Source organism: Girardinichthys multiradiatus, chromosome 15 (genome assembly GCF_021462225.1).
Source record: "Girardinichthys multiradiatus isolate DD_20200921_A chromosome 15, DD_fGirMul_XY1, whole genome shotgun sequence".
In the NCBI taxonomy this organism is placed as follows: Eukaryota; Metazoa; Chordata; class Actinopteri; order Cyprinodontiformes; family Goodeidae; genus Girardinichthys; species Girardinichthys multiradiatus.
In genome coordinates this window covers 4,769,011-4,786,453 of record NC_061808.1, presented here as the reverse complement: position 1 = coordinate 4,786,453, position 17,443 = coordinate 4,769,011, and the positions used below count along the sequence as shown (strand labels likewise).

General features: G+C 41.2%; 1 protein-coding gene across 1 annotated transcript; it reads right to left on the bottom strand.

Moving 5' to 3' along the window:
* Window positions 1-3,578: 3,578 nt before the first annotated feature.
* On the bottom strand, window positions 3,579-6,761 carry LOC124882497. The gene is made up of 3 exons (XM_047388929.1): window positions 6,467-6,761; window positions 4,742-5,059; window positions 3,579-4,608 (listed from the first exon to the last, which is right to left on the bottom strand). The coding sequence occupies exons 1-3, from the start codon at window positions 6,489-6,491 to the stop codon at window positions 4,319-4,321; spliced, it is 633 nt and encodes a 210-aa protein (XP_047244885.1). The 5' UTR covers window positions 6,492-6,761; the 3' UTR covers window positions 3,579-4,318.
* Window positions 6,762-17,443: the final 10,682 nt, after the last annotated feature.

Below are 17,443 nucleotides of genomic sequence, written 5' to 3'. Positions count from 1 at the left end.
ACTGTGGGGGAAAAAAACAAGGAAACAGCACAAGTAGTTCTGGCTTTGATTAGCAGTGTGAGGACGGGACTTCCATGACAGCTTATAAATAATAACAGGAACACCTGTTCCCAATTGAGTGTGCAGTCTGAGCCTTGCAGTTTGGTTCCAAGACACAATTCTTTAGTACTTTCCAAAAGTACCCCATACCCCTTAAACATATTTTCAAGGGGTATAACATCACATTTCAACCTGGAAAGACTCACAAAGAGAAGACAGTGATGCAGTTAGAAAAGTTTATTAGTGAATGTTTATTTCTTTGGCGCTCTGACCCCAGTGGAAGACATTAATGCTGAGAATCACATGCGCTTGAATCAATACCTTAAGGTTAGATTTAAAGATGTCTTCCCCCCTGGGATCCGATCCTGGTGGTGGAGTGGAGGCCTGAGGAGATTTGGAAAGAGTTTGGAAGCCAAATGGTGGAGATGGGGTGGAGGAGGGTCAAAGTTCAGCTGCACAACAGAGGGTTCCATGGAAGACGATCTTTAAAAGCTGAGCCTTGAAGGATGATTGGAGAAATGCAGACTTGACGCTGATTGGTGGAGCATGGAGGAGTAATTAGACGAAGCTGGAGGTGATGGTGAGTCTTCCATGTTGAATTTTTGTTTAAACTCCACTTCAACCGCAAACATAATTATATTTCATTTGGATTTTATCTGATAGAACAATAAGGTGCAATACATAATTAAAAGGTGGAAAAAAGATTTGTTTTCTTGATTAACAAAAACTATTTAACCCCTTTTCTGTCATCTGCCACTTTGTAACAAACACTATTTATGAAATAGATGCTGCTTTTGTGATTGTCACCAAATTTTTTTTCCGTCATGTAGTCAGATCAGAAAATGTACTGTTGTCTCTCTTAGGTTACAAGAAAAAGTTCAAATGTAAGTTCAAATATGATGCATGGATTTGAATTGTGCTGTTTTGGTGTGATCTTTGGTGTGACCTCTTACAACGTTGTTCTGTTTCTGATTTCAGGACATTTCTTTTTCTGTTTTCACTTGGTTTTAGTTTATTGATTTTAAAGCAATTCACAACAAATTTAATCTCAAGACAAACAAATGCATTCAAGTTCAATTACATACATTCTAGGTCTATCATAGTAGCAATGCAGTCAACAGACAAACAGAAAAAAGACTCTGAACTCAGAAGTAAAACCCAAAAGGAGAAATGTTTTTTTAAATGGAACAGGAAGCCAGATGTCCTCTCTCACAATCCTACTGCATAATGTCTTACTGACGCTAGTGTTTTCACTCATTGCTGTTTAAAAAACAATACAATATTTCACAATGCAAAAGTGAGGTAAATATGACAGGAGTGAGGGGTTTACTCAGCCTGACTGTTTAGAGTAATCAAGGTCTCTGTTTTGAACCCAGTTTTCATTGAAATATTTTAAGCTTTTAAATGTTATCCAGAACAGCTGCATCTGAATTCAGCCATTATTGTCCCCCAAGGTTAAAATGATCAATTACAAGTTAAAGAGAATATGATAGAGGCTAAAGAAGCACAAACTGTCCATACATAATGTTAACAAAAGTATTGCTTTGAAGTGAATCTTTGGAAATGATATAGACATATTTTGTACAATAAACAAATGGAAACAATCACTTTAAAACAATAGTGCCAAAACAATCCTTGGTGTTTTTGATTATTCTCCACATCACCACGCTGCCCTATACAAACCAGTAAAAATTAATAATAATAATAACTCATAAATCAAAATGGTTGAAAGGACACCTCACTTGGTCAGTGAGGTGTTGGTTTCATACAGCAGCCAAAGATACAGAAACTGTTGCCTTGGTGGTTTCTTCATCTTTTAACATTGAGACTTTTTGCAGAAAAGTCTAAACATGTTGACCTGTCATCATTTAAATAGTTAAACCTAATGCAGCCTTATTTTCCTTAAGTGCCAAGATGTTGAGGGCAAATTAACTTTTAATTAATGAAATTTTCTCTCTCTTTTCTATCCATCCCTCTCTCTCTCTCTCTCTCTCTATCTATCTATCTACAGAGGTTGGACAACGAAACTGAAACACTTGTCATTTTAGTGTGGGAGGTTTCATGGCTAAATTGGACCAGCCTGGTAGCCAGTCTTCATTGATTGCACTTTGCACCAGTAAGAGCAGAGTGTGAAGGTTCAATTAGCAGGGTAAGAGCACAGTTTTGCTCAAAATATTGAAATGCACACAACATTATGGGTGACATTATAGAGTTCAAAAGAGGACAAATTGTTGGTGCACGTCTTGCTGGCGCATCTGTGACCAAGACAGCAAGTCTTTGTGATGTATCAAGAGCCACAGTATCCAGGGTAACGTCAGCATACCACCAAGAAGGACAAACCACATCCAACAGGATTAACTGTGGACGCAAGAGGAAGCTGTCTGAAAGGGATGCTTGGGTGCTAACCCGGATTGTATCCAAAAAACATAAAACCACGGCTGCCCAAATCACAGCAGAATTAAATGTGCACCTCAACTCTCCTGTTTCCACCAGAACTGTCCGTCGGGAGCTCCACAGGGTCAATATACACGGCCGGGCTGCTATAGCCAAACCTTTGGTCACTCATGCCAATGCCAAACGTTGGTTTCAATGGTGCAAGGAGAGCAAATCATGGGCTGTGGACAATGTGAAACATGTATTGTTCTCTGATGAGTCCACCTTTACTGTTTTCCCCACATCCGGGAGAGTTACGGTGTGGAGAAGCCCCAAAGAAGCGTACCACCCAGACTGTTGCATGCCCAGAGTGAAACATGGGGGTGGATCAGTGATGGTTTGGGCTGCCATATCATGGCATTCCCTTGGCCCATACTAGTGCTAGATGGGTGCGTCACTGCCAAGGACTACCGAACCATTCTTGAGGACCATTTGCATCCAATGGTTCAAACATTGTATCCTGAAGGCGGTGCCGTGTATCAGGATGACAATGCACCAATACACACAGCAAGACTGGTGAAAGATTGGTTTGATGAACATGAAAGTGAAGTTGAACATCTCCCATGGCCTGCACAGTCACCAGATCTAAATATTATTGAGCCACTTTGGGGTGTTTTGGAGGAGCGAGTCAGGAAACGTTTTCCTCCACCAGTATCACGTAGTGACCTGGCCACTATCCTGCAAGAAGAATGGCTTAAAATCCCTCTGACCACTGTGCAGGACTTGTATATGTCATTCCCAAGACGAATTGATGCTGTATTGGCTGTAAAAGGAGGCCCTACACCATACTAATAAATTATTGTGGTCTGAAACCAGGTGTTTCAGTTTCATTGTCCAACCCATCTATCTATCTATCTATCTATCTATCTATCTATCTATCTATCTATCTATCTATCTATCTATCTATCTATCTATCTATCTATCTATCTATCTATCTATCTATCTATCTATCTATCTATCTATCTATCTATCTATCTATCTATCTATCTATCTATCTATCTATCTATCTATCTATCTATCCATCCATCCATCCATCCATCCATCCATCCATCCATCCATCCATCCATCCATCCATCCATCCATCTATCTATCTATCTAGACACACAGCGTCTAAGGTTTTGGACGACAATGAAAATGATGGAGCCACTAAAGATTTAAATCAAAACACAGGATTGCAGGTGACATTCAGCTAAACCACAAATACTTGGGGCACTTAACTTTCAGTAGTTAGACCCATTCCTGTGGTAAGTTTAAGCTGCTGCAGTGGTGTTTAACAGAATAAAGCTCTCCAGTCTCCATTACTGTACCTTTATCTGTATCAGTGTGCCGCTGTAGACAAACACAACATTCAATATGTGGAAGAGAGAGTTAGATTTCATTGTATTGGTTTTTATACAATCTCTTATTTAGTTGTGTAAAATAAAAGAGGTAATTTCAAGAGCTTAAAGTCTGTTTTTTTTCAACCCGAGGTTTGTTAATAACAAATACCAAATTACAACGTTTTTTTTTTTATAGTAAATATCTCTTTGAAAACGTGAACGAATAAAACCACAAATTTTGTATGTAAATGCTCTTACCTTTAGTTTTTGTCCAAATGTTGACTGTAACGACAGATATTAGGTATGCTACCAAAGCCAGTGGCACAATGATGCATCTCACCACATATGGAAAGTCTATAAATATATTATTAAATATGTATATTGCAACTGTTAAAAATGACAACCTATCATCAGACTTTAAACATATAAAGATGAAAGATTGAATCATTAACTTACTGATCTGAATGATTGTTGTATATTTAGGCTTTACACCATTAAAATAAACCCACGGTTTTAGATTTTAACCACTACATCATGTTCTCACCTGTTTTCTCAACTGACGACTGATATCTTAAGTTGAACAGCTGAATGTCTTTATTGTAACGGTTTGTCAGTTGACACTGAAAAACCTTTGGGTTTTGATCAGGTTGGGACGTTGGAAATGTGACAGTGGCCGAGCAGGAACGTGACGATGTCTCCAGCTCTAAGAAAATGTTCTCCTTTCCTTCAAACAGCCACTCCATGTTGTGTCTACACTTTCCGTAGTTCAACAAGGAGCAGAACAAGGTGATTGTATCATCATTTTTCTGTTCAGTCACTGATGATGTTGTAATGGGGGGAATATAACAATAGAAAGGGTCATAATCACAGTAATCATGGATTCTCAAGTGTTTCAGTGAGTTTTTATATATGACAGTTTGAACTCAAACAACAAATATAGCAGTACTCACTGGTAAGAACAGACAGATGGGCATTGAAGTCGTTCCATTGTCCTGATTTGAGCCGCCTGCAGGTGTAACGCCCCACATCCACTTCTGTGACATTCTTTATAAGCAGAGAACAGTTTGCCACAACACTCAGTCTGCCTGATTCAGTTGTATCTGCAAGAATCTGCCCATCATCAAACACGGTTTCTGTTCGCAGGAAATTAGTAGAAATCCAGACTATTTTGTTGCAGTTATTCTGATCATCTGTCTCCTTTTCACAAGGCAAAGCGACATCATCACCAACTTTCACAGTGAAGATGGAGGAATGTTGTCCAGTTGCTGCTGTTGAGTCAAAAATAAGAAATTAAAAGGATAAACTCTTACTTGTTTTATTCTATTTTCCATTTCAGACACAAATGAATTTTGCATCTTTAAACCCTGTTTAGTACCTGCTCTTCATGTCTACAGAATATGAATTGAAATCCAACACTTTTAGGACATGGTGAACAATTTCCTTGCAGGAGCATCTCAACTAAGAAAGATCCCATGTACCTTCAATATGCGTGACTGCTCTGAAATGTTCAAAACTGCAAGGAAAGTTACTTTGTAGAGGCCCAGCGAAATTTGGTACACAATCGTATTGTGTTCTTTGTAATGTCACTAAATCAAATTCATTCACCACAGATTGTCAAACACTTGTAGGGGTTGATGCTTACTATTTCAGTTAATATTTATTTGACCACTTGGGGACACTCACAGACTCTGCCGAGCATTGGACATTTAGCAAAAACTGGTTCTATAGTGGTCATTAAGTGTTTAGTTGATGTAATATGCATGTGTTGAAGTAAAGGTTTCAAATTGATCAATGTAATTACGATAATCTACTTCAAGTGTCTTTAATATGCATAAACCAACCACTGTCATTTGTTTTGAAAAATCTATTTAATCTCTTAACTTATCTGTAACATCAATTTTGTCTGAAGCATGAAGTACACCTTTCCATAGAGACCTTAACCACAAAAGATACTTTTTTTCATTTAGGATATTTTTCAAAATGCTAATTATGAAAAATAAGCCCCTTATTGAGCCTATTTTGTGCTGTAGTATTTGTTGTTCACATCCGGGCTGTACTCTCATCAATATGTGGGCCCTTTTTCAACCATTTCTCTTAGAGAAACATCTGGACACAGAAGAGCCTTGCTTCTGTCAGTCATGGAGATCACATTTTTTGGATAGGACAGAAGAAGTGCTCTATTGCTTCACTGGGGGACTAAATGTTATGATTTGGGGTTGTTTGGTTTTTGGTTTCTGGGTTTTTGTTGGTCTTATTCACAGTTCAAGTTTTGAATCATGTTTCTGTTTATTTTCCTGGTCATGTTTTAGTTTTGTCGTCTTGTTCATGTTTTGTCAAGTTTGGTTTTCGGATCTGGTTTTGCTTTTGTTTCATGTTTTTCTAGTTTGTGTTCAAGAGTCTCTGTTTTGCTCCAGTCACGTTTTGTTCTGTTAATTCGGATCACCTGCACCTATTAATCTGTCTTGTTTCACCTGGTCACCCTCCATGAATACACACCTGTTCTGTCATTCATGGCGGAAACATTTTTCAAACCATGTCTTGTCTTTGAAATGATGCTCAAGTCTAGTTCTCAAACCAAGTCTTGTTGTTTTATGCCTGTCTCGCCTGCCTGTTTGTTGTTTTGTTCCTGCCTCCTGCTGTGAGTGAGCTTTTGTTATTAAACCTTTTTTACTTACCATCACGCTGCCTGCTCGTCTGCATTCTGGGGTCCTATATCTCGCAAACTAACAGAATGTTTCCGCCAACCATGGACCCCGCGGACACGTTGAAGGCAGACGCCTTGGATCGCTGGGTTGAACGGCAGAAGGAGGAGGCGATGAGGAATCTGCCGACCGACCTGGAGGTTCTATCCTCTCCACTGCTGCTGGAGCAGATGGAGCGTGAGGCGGTTCAGCGCCGTTCTCCGCCTGCTCCCCTGGCTGCGCACTCTGGTCCGGCAGTGAAGCCCTCGCCCTCCTCCCGCCGCAAGAAACGTCGGCGCGGAGCGCCTTCCTGTGGTTCGGCTGCCGAGGAGGTGGTTTCCCTGCCAGCCGACGTGAGGGCTGCGGCAAGTAAGCCCGCACCTTCGCCTGCCACAGCACGGTCTGCCAGGCTCGCTGCAGCACCGCCCATGGCACTGAGTCTTCACCTGATGAACTGGTGGAGCGGCTAAGGTTCTACGCACGACAGATCAAGAGCTTTAGGAGGACCAGTCTCATGTATTCCTCTCCGGAGCTGATGGAGAGGATCAGGCAGATGGAGAGGGACTATGAGACTGCAGTAAAGCAGTTTTACTGCCGTCCACCTCCTTCCACGCCAGGACTCCAGAAAGCTGCTGCTGCTGCAGAGCAGCCCACGCCAGGCAGGTCCACAGCCAGGTCTACAGCCAGGTCCACAGCCAGGTCTACAGCCTGACTCCAGGCCAGACACACCACAGCCTGGGATGAAGCCTGACCCTAAGTCAGCCTCAACCCTCTCCACACGGCGCAGAGGACGTCGTAAGAGGGACGCTCCGGCTCAAGTCATTGTGGGCCCCGGTGACTCCTCTGCCCACGCCACTGAGGGTCCTGCTGACGCCTCAGCCTCTGCCCACGCCACTGAGGGTCTCGGTGACGCCTCAGCTCCTGCTCACGCCAATTAGGGTCTCGGCGACGCCTCAGCTCCTGTTCAAGTCACGGAGGGTCCCGCCGATGCCTTAGCTCCTGTTCCTAGTCTGCAGGGGTTCAGTGAGGAACTGGTCCTCGTTCTGGCTTCTGAACCCTGCGACAAGGGGTTCAAGGAGGAAGCGCCGTCGAACCCTGTTCCTGAGAGGTTTAAGGAACGTTTTGTCCTCGTTCTGGCCTTTGAACCCAGAGACGAGGGTTCGCCACGCTCTGCTTCAGCCTCTGAGGGTTCGCCAGGCTCCACAGAGTTTCTGGGGGGTCCTCTACTCTGCTCGGTCGGCCTCCTGACCAACCTGCAGGTTCTTGTCGCCGGCCTCCACATCTTTGTCGCAGGTCTCCACGGCTTCGCCATCGACCGCCCAGAACTCTGTGGTGCAGGTCCGGTCGCCCGCCTGAACTCTGTGCCTGCTCGGGACGACCTCCTGGTCTCGCAAGCCGTAACACTAAAGCTTTCTCTAAATTATAAGGAACAGTTTACACACCAAAACTTACTCTTCTATCCATGTCATCCAGAGCCAATCAATTAGAAGTGGACTTTTGGTCACATAGAAGTAGAACAGAAAATGGAAAAAACAAATCATGTAATTACTCTTCTGTTCCCTGTTAGTGTAAGGATTATTTTCTTCTTACCAGCTAAGTAAAGCATCAGTGTCAGAATTAAAGATGTTTGCATCTTTCTAGAAGTGATCATTGTTCCTCTCTTGTCTCTCTTGCAGACAGGTTCACAAGTGATTCAGTCTAAAGAGGCAGCAGATGAATATATGAGAGGCTGTGTGATTTATGAAGGTGTTACTTCCTCATCATGACTTCACTCTCTGTCCCACATCAGCCAGAGAGAGTAATTTTTATTTTTAAATACTGATGAAAGAGAAAGGGTCATAATCACAGTAATCATGGATTCTCAAGTGTTTCAGTGTGTTTTTATATATGACAGTTTGAACTCAAACAACAAATATAGCAGTACTCACTGGTAAGAACAGACAGATGGGCATTGAAGTCGTTCCATTGTCCTGATTTGAGCCGCCTGCAGGTGTAACGCCCCACATCCACTTCTGTGACATTCTTTATAAGCAGAGAACAGTTTGCCACAACACTCAGTCTGCCTGATTCAGTTGTATCTGCAAGAATCTGCCATCATCAAACACGGTTTCTGTTCGCAGGAAATTAGTAGAAATCCAGACTATTTTGTTGCAGTTATTCTAATCATCTGTCTCCTTTTCACAAGGCAAAGCAACATCATCACCAACTTTCACAGTGAAGATGGAGGAATGTTGTCCAGTTGCTGCTGTTGAGTCAAAACTAAGGAATTAAAAGGGTAAACTCTTACTTTTTTATTCTTTTATCCATTTCAGACACAAATGAATTTTGCATCTTTAAACCCTGTTTAGTACCTGCTCTTCATGTCTACAGAATATGAATTGAAATCCAACACTTTTAGGACATGGTGAACAATTTCCTTGCAGGAGCATCTCAACTAAGACATTTTTGTTTTTATTTAATGATGAAAAACGTTTTTGACACCACATAAATCTCTGCTTTTGAGTTCTTTTACAACTCTAAGCAGTCAAAAACCATTCAGGTAGAATTGCACCAACAAGGTTCATGTCTGTTTATGTATTTCTCTTAGTCACATTACCATTAATCTTTGTAACTGGTTTTATTAAAATGCATAAAGTAGTGTCACCTATTATGCTATTCATCAGCATCAGGCATGAATTCATTGTAATCCATCTGAATGCGACCATTATCCCCCCGCTGTATGTCTTGTCTCCTTCACTCAAGACTAGGTCTCAGAAGTGATTTCCTCTTGTTGCTGGGCCTCAAGTTGTTTGAGAGCTGTCAATTTGTTGTTGTGACCCTACTCTGTCTCACAGTTTTCACTTGATTTAATCATTAAAGGGTTAAAAAGTAGGTTAGTAAAAGGGAGGTAACCTATTTGCTGCCTTCCTGATTTTTATTTAAGCCATTTTGGCTTTGTGCTTGAATTTAGGGGAGGTTTCATATGCTTGATGTTCGTGTCAGTGGACACAACGCCGTGGTGCATTAGTGGTTGGAAAAGCGGGTTATTTTTGCTGCTTGCTAAACATGCATTCATGTGAGAACAACAGCAGCAGTATAGGTGTGGTTAAACTGTGGTTGAAACAATCATGCTTCACATCTCAACTAATATGAGTCAAACCATCTACTGAGAAATAACATACATAAAGCTACATTAGATTGACAGAATTTGATCAACAACTTAATCCAACTAATGTTGAAAATAATCTGAGGACACAAAAGATTACACGAATGTTGACAGTTCATAAAACATAAAACAAAACCTCTATGTTATGTTTCCATGTGAGAAAATGTCCTAAAGTCTTCACCTGCAGAGGTTATCTGTTTCTGTAGCTGTTTATTTTCATTTAGATATGTGAAAAATGATCCACACCAATGACCTGATCGACTAAAGGTTTGCCCTTATAAAAACACATCCAAACTTGATAGACTGCTGGAGATAGGCAACAGCTCCCCTGCGACCCACTATAGAAGAAGTAGGTATAGAAAATGGATGGATGATTGGATACAGTACAAGTCAAAGATTTAGCACAACTACACTCTATCAGAGTGCCCAGTCCTGGTCGAAACCAGCTTCACTGAGGGACTAAAGCTTTCTCTAAATTAATTATATGGAAGCGTTTACACACCAAAACTTACTCTTCTATCCATGTCATCCAGAGCCAATCAATTAGAAGTGGACTTTTGGTCACATGGCAACATAACAGAAAATGGAAAACAAAATCATGTAATTACTCTTCTGTTTCCTGTTAGTGTAAAGATTATTTTCTTCTTACCAGCTAAGTAAAGCATCAGTGTCAGAATTAAAGATGTTTGTATCTTTCTAGAAGTGATCATTGTTCCTCTCTTGTCTCTCTTGCAGACAGGTTTACAAGTGATTCAGTCTAAAGAGGCAGCAGATGAATATATGAGAGGCTGTGTGGTTTATGAGGTGTTTCTTCCTCATCATGACTTCACTCTCTGTCCCACATCAGCAATTTATTATTTGTTAATTCTAAATAAAAAAAAACATGAAAAGAAGTTTACACTATCTATCTATCTCTCTATCTCTCTCTCTCTCTAAAAGGGAAGTAACCTATTTGCTGCCTGCCTGATTTTTATTTAAGCCATTTTGGCTTTGTGCTTGAATTTAGGGGAGATTTCATATGCTTGATGTTCGTGTCAGTGGACACAACGCCGTGGTGCATTAGTGGTTGGAAAAGCGGGTTATTTTTGCTGCTTGCTAAACATGCATTCATGTGAGAACAACAGCAGCAGTATAGGTGTGGTTAAACTGTGGTTGAAACAATCATGCTTCACATCTCAACTAATATGAGTCAAACCATCTACTGAGAAATAACATACATAAAGCTACATTAGATTGACAGAATTTGATCAACAACTTAATCCAACTAATGTTGAAAATAATCTGAGGACACAAAAGATTACACGAATGTTGACAGTTCATAAAACATAAAACATAAAACAAAACCTCTATGTTATGTTTCCATGTGAGAAAATGTCCTAAAGTCTTCACCTGCAGAGGTTATCTGTTTCTGTAGCTGCTTATTTTCATTTAGATATGTGAAAGATGATCCACACCAATGACCTGATCGACTAAAGGTTTGCCCTTATAAAAACACATCCAAACTTGATAGACTGCTGGAGATAGGCAACAGCTCCCCTGCGACCCACTATAGAAGAAGTAGGTATAGAAAATGGATGGATGATTGGATACAGTACAAGTCAAAGATTTAGCACAACTACACTCTATCAGAGTGCCCAGTCCTGGTCGAAACCAGCTTCACTGAGGGACTAAAGCTTTCTCTAAATTAATTATATGGAACTGTTTACATGCCAAAACTTACTCTTCTATCCATGTCATCCAGAGCCAATCAATTAGAAGTGGACTTTTGGTCACATGGCAACATAACAGAAAATGGAAAACAAAATCATGTAATTACTCTTCTGTTTCCTGTTAGTGTAAGGATTATTTTCTTCTTACCAGCTAAGTAAAGCATCAGTGTCAGAATTAAAGATGTTTGTATCTTTCTAGAAGTGATCATTGTTCCTCTCTTGTCTCTCTTGCAGACAGGTTTACAAGTGATTCAGTCTAAAGAGGCAGCAGATGAATATATGAGAGGCTGTGTGGTTTATGAGGTGTTTCTTCCTCATCATGACTTCACTCTCTGTCCCACATCAGCAATTTATTATTTGTTAATTCTAAATAAAAAAAAACATGAAAACAAGTTTACACTATCTATCTATCTCTCTATCTCTCTATCTCTCTATCTCTCTCTCTCTCTCTCTAAAAGGGAAGTAACCTATTTGCTGCCTGCCTGATTTTTATTTAAGCCATTTTGGCTTTGTGCTTGAATTTAGGGGAGGTTTCATATGCTTGATGTTCGTGTCAGTGGACACAACGCCGTGGTGCATTAGTGGTTGGAAAAGCGGGTTATTTTTGCTGCTTGCTAAACATGCATTCATGTGAGAACAACAGCAGCTGTATAGGTGTGGTTAAACTGTGGTTGAAACAATCATGCTTCACATCTCAACTAATATGAGTCAAACCATCTACTGAGAAATAACATACATAAAGCTACATTAGATCGACAGAATTTGATCAACAACTTAATCCAACTAATGTTGAAAATAATCTGAGGACACAAAAGATTACACGAATGTTGACAGTTCATAAAACATAAAACAAAACCTCTATGTTATGTTTCCATGTGAGAAAATGTCCTAAAGTCTTCACCTGCAGAGGTTATCTGTTTCTGTAGCTGCTTATTTTCATTTAGATATGTGAAAAATGATCCACACCAATGACCTGTTGGACCATGTTTTGCTGAATATTGGACCATTTGCATATTGCTGGACGCCACCAGGCCTTCCGCCGTTTTCTGCCACAAGTAAAATCCATCTTTTTATTTTATTTTTATTTCTTTATTAGGAATAGCGTGGGCAGGGTAGAGTGGGATCTAGTGTGATTTAGAATTGTGTAATGTGTTCTAAACTGTATGTGCATGCAACCTTGTATTGAAACTTTGATTTGCTGTGGACATCTGAAATCTGCTGTGCTTCCCAGCTGTGTGTGTTTTGCTGTGTTTTAACGCCTGAGAGCAAGCTCAGGTGCGCTGTGAAACTGGACTGCTATAAAACTGCTAAAATGATAAAATTGTTACATGGGCTAGGCTTTTACTTCCTTGAAATAATGCACCACAACCTACAGCTAACGGGACGACTCGTGTTTTTTAGCCGGGGGAGGCTCACTCTCTGACCCGCTGTCATTAGAACTGAATACTGACCAAGAGCCATCAATATCACTCTCAACCCCAGAATCACAATCATGTAATTTTTGAAGCATTTCCAATGCCTCTTGAGCAGAACATATCCTTCTGGAAGCCATTTGTAGGATGCCAACCATCTCCTTGTCAGACTGCGTTCTAGAGTGGCGGTTGCTAGGGAACGCTCGCGCGTATACTCAGCCGCGGGAAAAAAATATCAATGTAAATAATAGGGCCGTCAAAATAGCGGCTGTGGTAGGTAGAGGTAGAAATACTTAGAACTTTTATTTACTTTGTTATTTTTTTAAAATAGAGACATAGGAAAACAAAAGACACAGGTTTAGAAAAAGTCAGGATGCCAGGAAGATAAGAGTTTTAATAAACCAGAGTTATGGCATGTCAAACTTTCAAAACCGTCAAAATTAACGGCCCTGTGAGTTCTAGTGTTAAACAGTGACATATAGTAATCATATAGTAATAGTTATCAATTATTACTGAGTATTTAACGGTTGTGATTATCAAGGGCTTTAGGCTACAATTACAACACCAGAGGACATCTCTGGCTTCGATTCATAAATAAGGATTTTTGGTTAAGAAATTAATTTAGTCAAATTATGATTTTCAATTATAATTATTGATAAATATTAATTAATCAATAATCATAGTCCTAACAGTTTGCTGTCCCTGGGTGGGCCTTAAAAGGACAGACATCACATCACTATTGCACAGAATTAAACAATTGTGATATCCATGGAACCTAGAAGTTTTATTGTGAGTTTTGAGTTTTGCAGAGAGCGTTTGTAATCCAAGGGATATCTTGACAAGAATTTGCTCAGTTTTGCTGCAGAGGATAAAATAATCTTTCAGATGTGTTTTGGTGGATGCAAGGTGAAGGTTGGTATAGCTTGTGGTAAATTCAAAGTTAATTTCCAGCTGGACAGCCCGGCTACGTCAGCTGCAGAAAACTAGCGCTGATAGGCAGCAGATCTGCCTCCAGTGTCCATTGGGTGTAACTACAAGTTGTGACCAGCACTCTCCCAGTCAGGTAGAGAACAACACCTACATCTGGTGGCCATTGAGTAAAATTGCAGTTGCAACCGGATTTTCCCAAATTGCAGACCTGCGGTCGGTACCATCTGGTGGTCACTAGTGAGAATTGCATCTCCTATACTTTGATTTTAATCACTTGAGTTCATTAACACAGACAGATAATCCCACCAAAGGCCATAACTTAAGTTGAAAGTTGAAGTTATTGATCATTCATTACCACTTTTGGATAAAATTTAAGCATTTTGCTGGGTTTTATTATATGAAGCATGTTTGATCTGACTCATAAAACTAACTTAGTTGTCTAACTTTGTAGGCCAACTAGAAGGTAAGTGATCCATATTAGGCAGCACTAACATTTATTTTAAACTAAGAACAGCATTGAATGTTTTAGTTTCGTTTTCCCACTTTTAAAATTTTATTTTGAAATTGGTTTTGGGCTGTTTAAAAAAAAAAAAAAACTAGAAACCTGCAAGCAGCTTTGAAGGCCCTCGCACCCCTCAGCGCAACACGGGTTGTTGAGCGACCGCGGAAGCCTGGCATCGCCTCCTACACGCCACATACAATGACACCGCGTCATTTCAACACGTTGCCAGTAGGTGGCACTTTGAGCAACATGTCATATGATCTTTGGTCATGCAGAGTTTCGGTCTGGCAAAAAGCATTGAAAATTTGGAGTAAATCGGATCTTCCAGAAGGACGCTGCAGTCGCCTGTTTCTTTGTGGGCGGGGTTAAAACAACATCATCAATTGACTGTGTCAAAATGTGCATCATTAAGTCATGATCATGTATGCTACATTTCAAGTAGATCCGATGATGAATGAGGGAGATATAGCCCTTGAAGTGTCCTAGGGGGTGCTATTGATCCAAATTCCAATGCAATCCAATAGAGGTGTTTGGGGGTTGACAAAGATCAAGCATATTCAGTTTGGAGTGAATCGGACCATGCATGTGTAATTTAGAGGCAAATGTATGGCCGTGGCGTGACATCAGAATTCGCCACGCCATCATATTCACACCCTCCAGCTAAAGCAGTAAGTACTGGCGACTGTCTAAGACCATCATGTTATCTGTTACTTGGGACAGTTTCACATTGATTAGGTGAAGAACATCAAACACTGATTCTGTAAAGGAAAACGGGACACTTTCTGTTGTCAGGGGGCGGGGCTTCGATGATGTCAGCATCTGACAAGTGAATATTGTTGAGGCCTAGAGGCAGATCAATCCCAGTAGGTTTCATTTGTGACTTTCCTTGTAGGAGCTATATCAATTTAGTGTTTTATGGCGAGAAGTCATATTTTGAGGCGTGGCCACGCCCACATGCTTTTATGTATCAAAAAGCTTTTGATAACTTTTGATCCCCAATCCCTTAAGAGTATACAGAGTGATTTTCAAGTGTCTAAGTCAAACGCTGTAGGAGGAGTTCACTCAGATATGCGGGTTAGAAAAGGCCAAAACAGGGTCAAAATGGCAACTTCAATCCAAAATGGCCAACTTCCTGTGGGCTTTGGACCAATGCTCCAAGAGACTTTTTGTAGGTCCTGAGAAGATACATATGTGTACCGAATTTCAGAATCCTCGGTCAAAGCATGGTTTGGGGCTGATTTTTTAAAATATTCTAGGGGGCGCTGTGGACGCATTAGGCCACGCCCACCAAATATGGCATCAGATCTCTGTTGGGGACTGGACAAGGATCACTCACATTGAATTTGGTGCAGATCAGATGATCTATGTGGAAATTAGAGCCAAACGTATGGCCATGGCGTGACCTCTGAATTCGCCGCGCCGCCACGGCCACCCTCTTTTCTGAAAAGTCACTGTGCTTTCAAGTTGATTGGGTCAAGAGGGTCAGAGAGCCACCTTTCCAAGTGAAAAAAGTGACTTCCTGTTCTGAGGGGGCGTGGCTTTGATGATGTCAGCATATGACCCCATAGGATTGTCGGGAACCCGAATGTCCTCCTTCATGCCAACTTTGGTGTGATTTGGAATTTTTTTGGGAAAGTTATTGCAATTTTTCACTTTTGGCGCAAACGCCAAGTTCGTGCCCCGGCCACGCCCCCTAAACATGGCCAAAAACTCACGATTTTGATAACTTTTAATCCCCCATCCCTTAACTGCATGTAGACCAAATATGAACCCGATAGCTCAAAATCCCTAGGAGGAGTTCATTAAAGTTCGAGGTGAGTAAAAGTGAGAAACGGGCAAAAATCAGCCTTTAATCCAAAATGGCCGACTTCCTGTGCATTTTAGGGTATACCCCCAAGATACTTTTTTTCTTGTTTTGAGGCGCTCTACGCCTTACAGTTCGGGCTATCTCACGTTTGGGGGCGTGGCTAAGTGGTTTGTCCACGCCCACTGATGACGACATTAAAGAATGAAAATTTCACACGGGGGACAATTTTGGGTAAAATTTGGTGACTTTTGGGGCATGGCAAAGTCCCCATATTGCCCCGCCAAAAGTCCCCGGAAAAAAGAATAAAGAATAAGAATTCGAGCGATTACAATAGGCCCTTGCAGTTTTCCTGCTCGGGCCTAAAAAATATTTTGTTTAATTTTCTCTTTCCTCCCTTGTGTGTTTGCTTGATTATTTCCAGTAAAGCATACGGTAAGCCAGAGTGAATACTCAAACCTGTGCACCCATTTTAAGTACATCGTTAATCACTGAACAGCTTAGTATGTCTGTGTTGCTGCTAATTATTTTAGCTATCATTTAATCACTGAACAGCTTAGTTTGTTTGTGTTGCTGCTAATTAATTTAGCTATCATTCAATCACTGAACAGCTTAGATTGTATAGCGGTCATCAGAGCTGAACAGCTTTGTTGTTGTGCATTTTAGCCAAAGATGGAGGAAACATCCCAGACTGCAGCTGGAGATGTGGGTATGTCACAGGACCCCATAGGAATGCAGGCACAAGAGGCGATTGGGTCATTGATTCTGTTATCCCAGGAGCAGCGTTAAGGTCTCAATGATTATGGCATTGAGCAATGTGAAGCAAGGATTCAGGAGTTGCTCCAAGTCATTAAAAACCAACCAAAAGACAGACGGGTCTCAGATGTGTTAGGACAGCTCACTCTGTTGTATCAGCAAAGGTTAATGTTGGAGGTTGACCAGCATGTAAAACTGCAGTTCGAGCTGAATGATACGTTGCAGACGGTGGATGTCCTTAGAGGTGAACTAACAGAAGTTGGAAATAGGTTTGAGACAATTGAGTGTAACCAGGCCACTCCCTCATCCCTGGAGGAATGGGGGGACGGAAAGAAACCCACCTCACAGGTTGAAACCTTTGAAGGTGAGCCATACCTGTGATACCCTGAGAGATGTAGAAGCTGCTCTCCAGAGATTACCTTTCCAGGCTCATGGGGTTCTCCATACATCCACCGAGGCCGAACAGGTGTAAATAGTCAGAATAGGTTCAGTGGCGCGGTGCCCCACCCCACTGCAATCAGCAGCCATGAACAATACCTGGCTGTGGATCCAGCAGCAGTAAATAGTTCAAGGTTTAGAGGCGAGCAGCCTTCAAACTTGACTCGCAGTACGGTCCTCTACAATCCCTCACCTCCACCAAGGCGACAGGAGAGCCGCCCCTGGTATTCCGGTGGTTCCTACCTTATTCAACCGCTGCCCAGGACCCGAGTCCG

Coding starts and splice junctions, on each gene's coding strand:
- LOC124882497 (XM_047388929.1), bottom strand. CDS start 6,491: ATGCAGACGAGCAGGCAGCGTGATG. Junction 5,060..6,466: donor GACGAGCAGGCAGCGTGATG/GTAAGTAAAAAA, acceptor TTGACTCAACAG/CAGCAACTGGACAACATTCC. Junction 4,609..4,741: donor CCATCTGTCTGTTCTTACCA/GTGAGTACTGCT, acceptor CAACATCATCAG/TGACTGAACAGAAAAATGAT.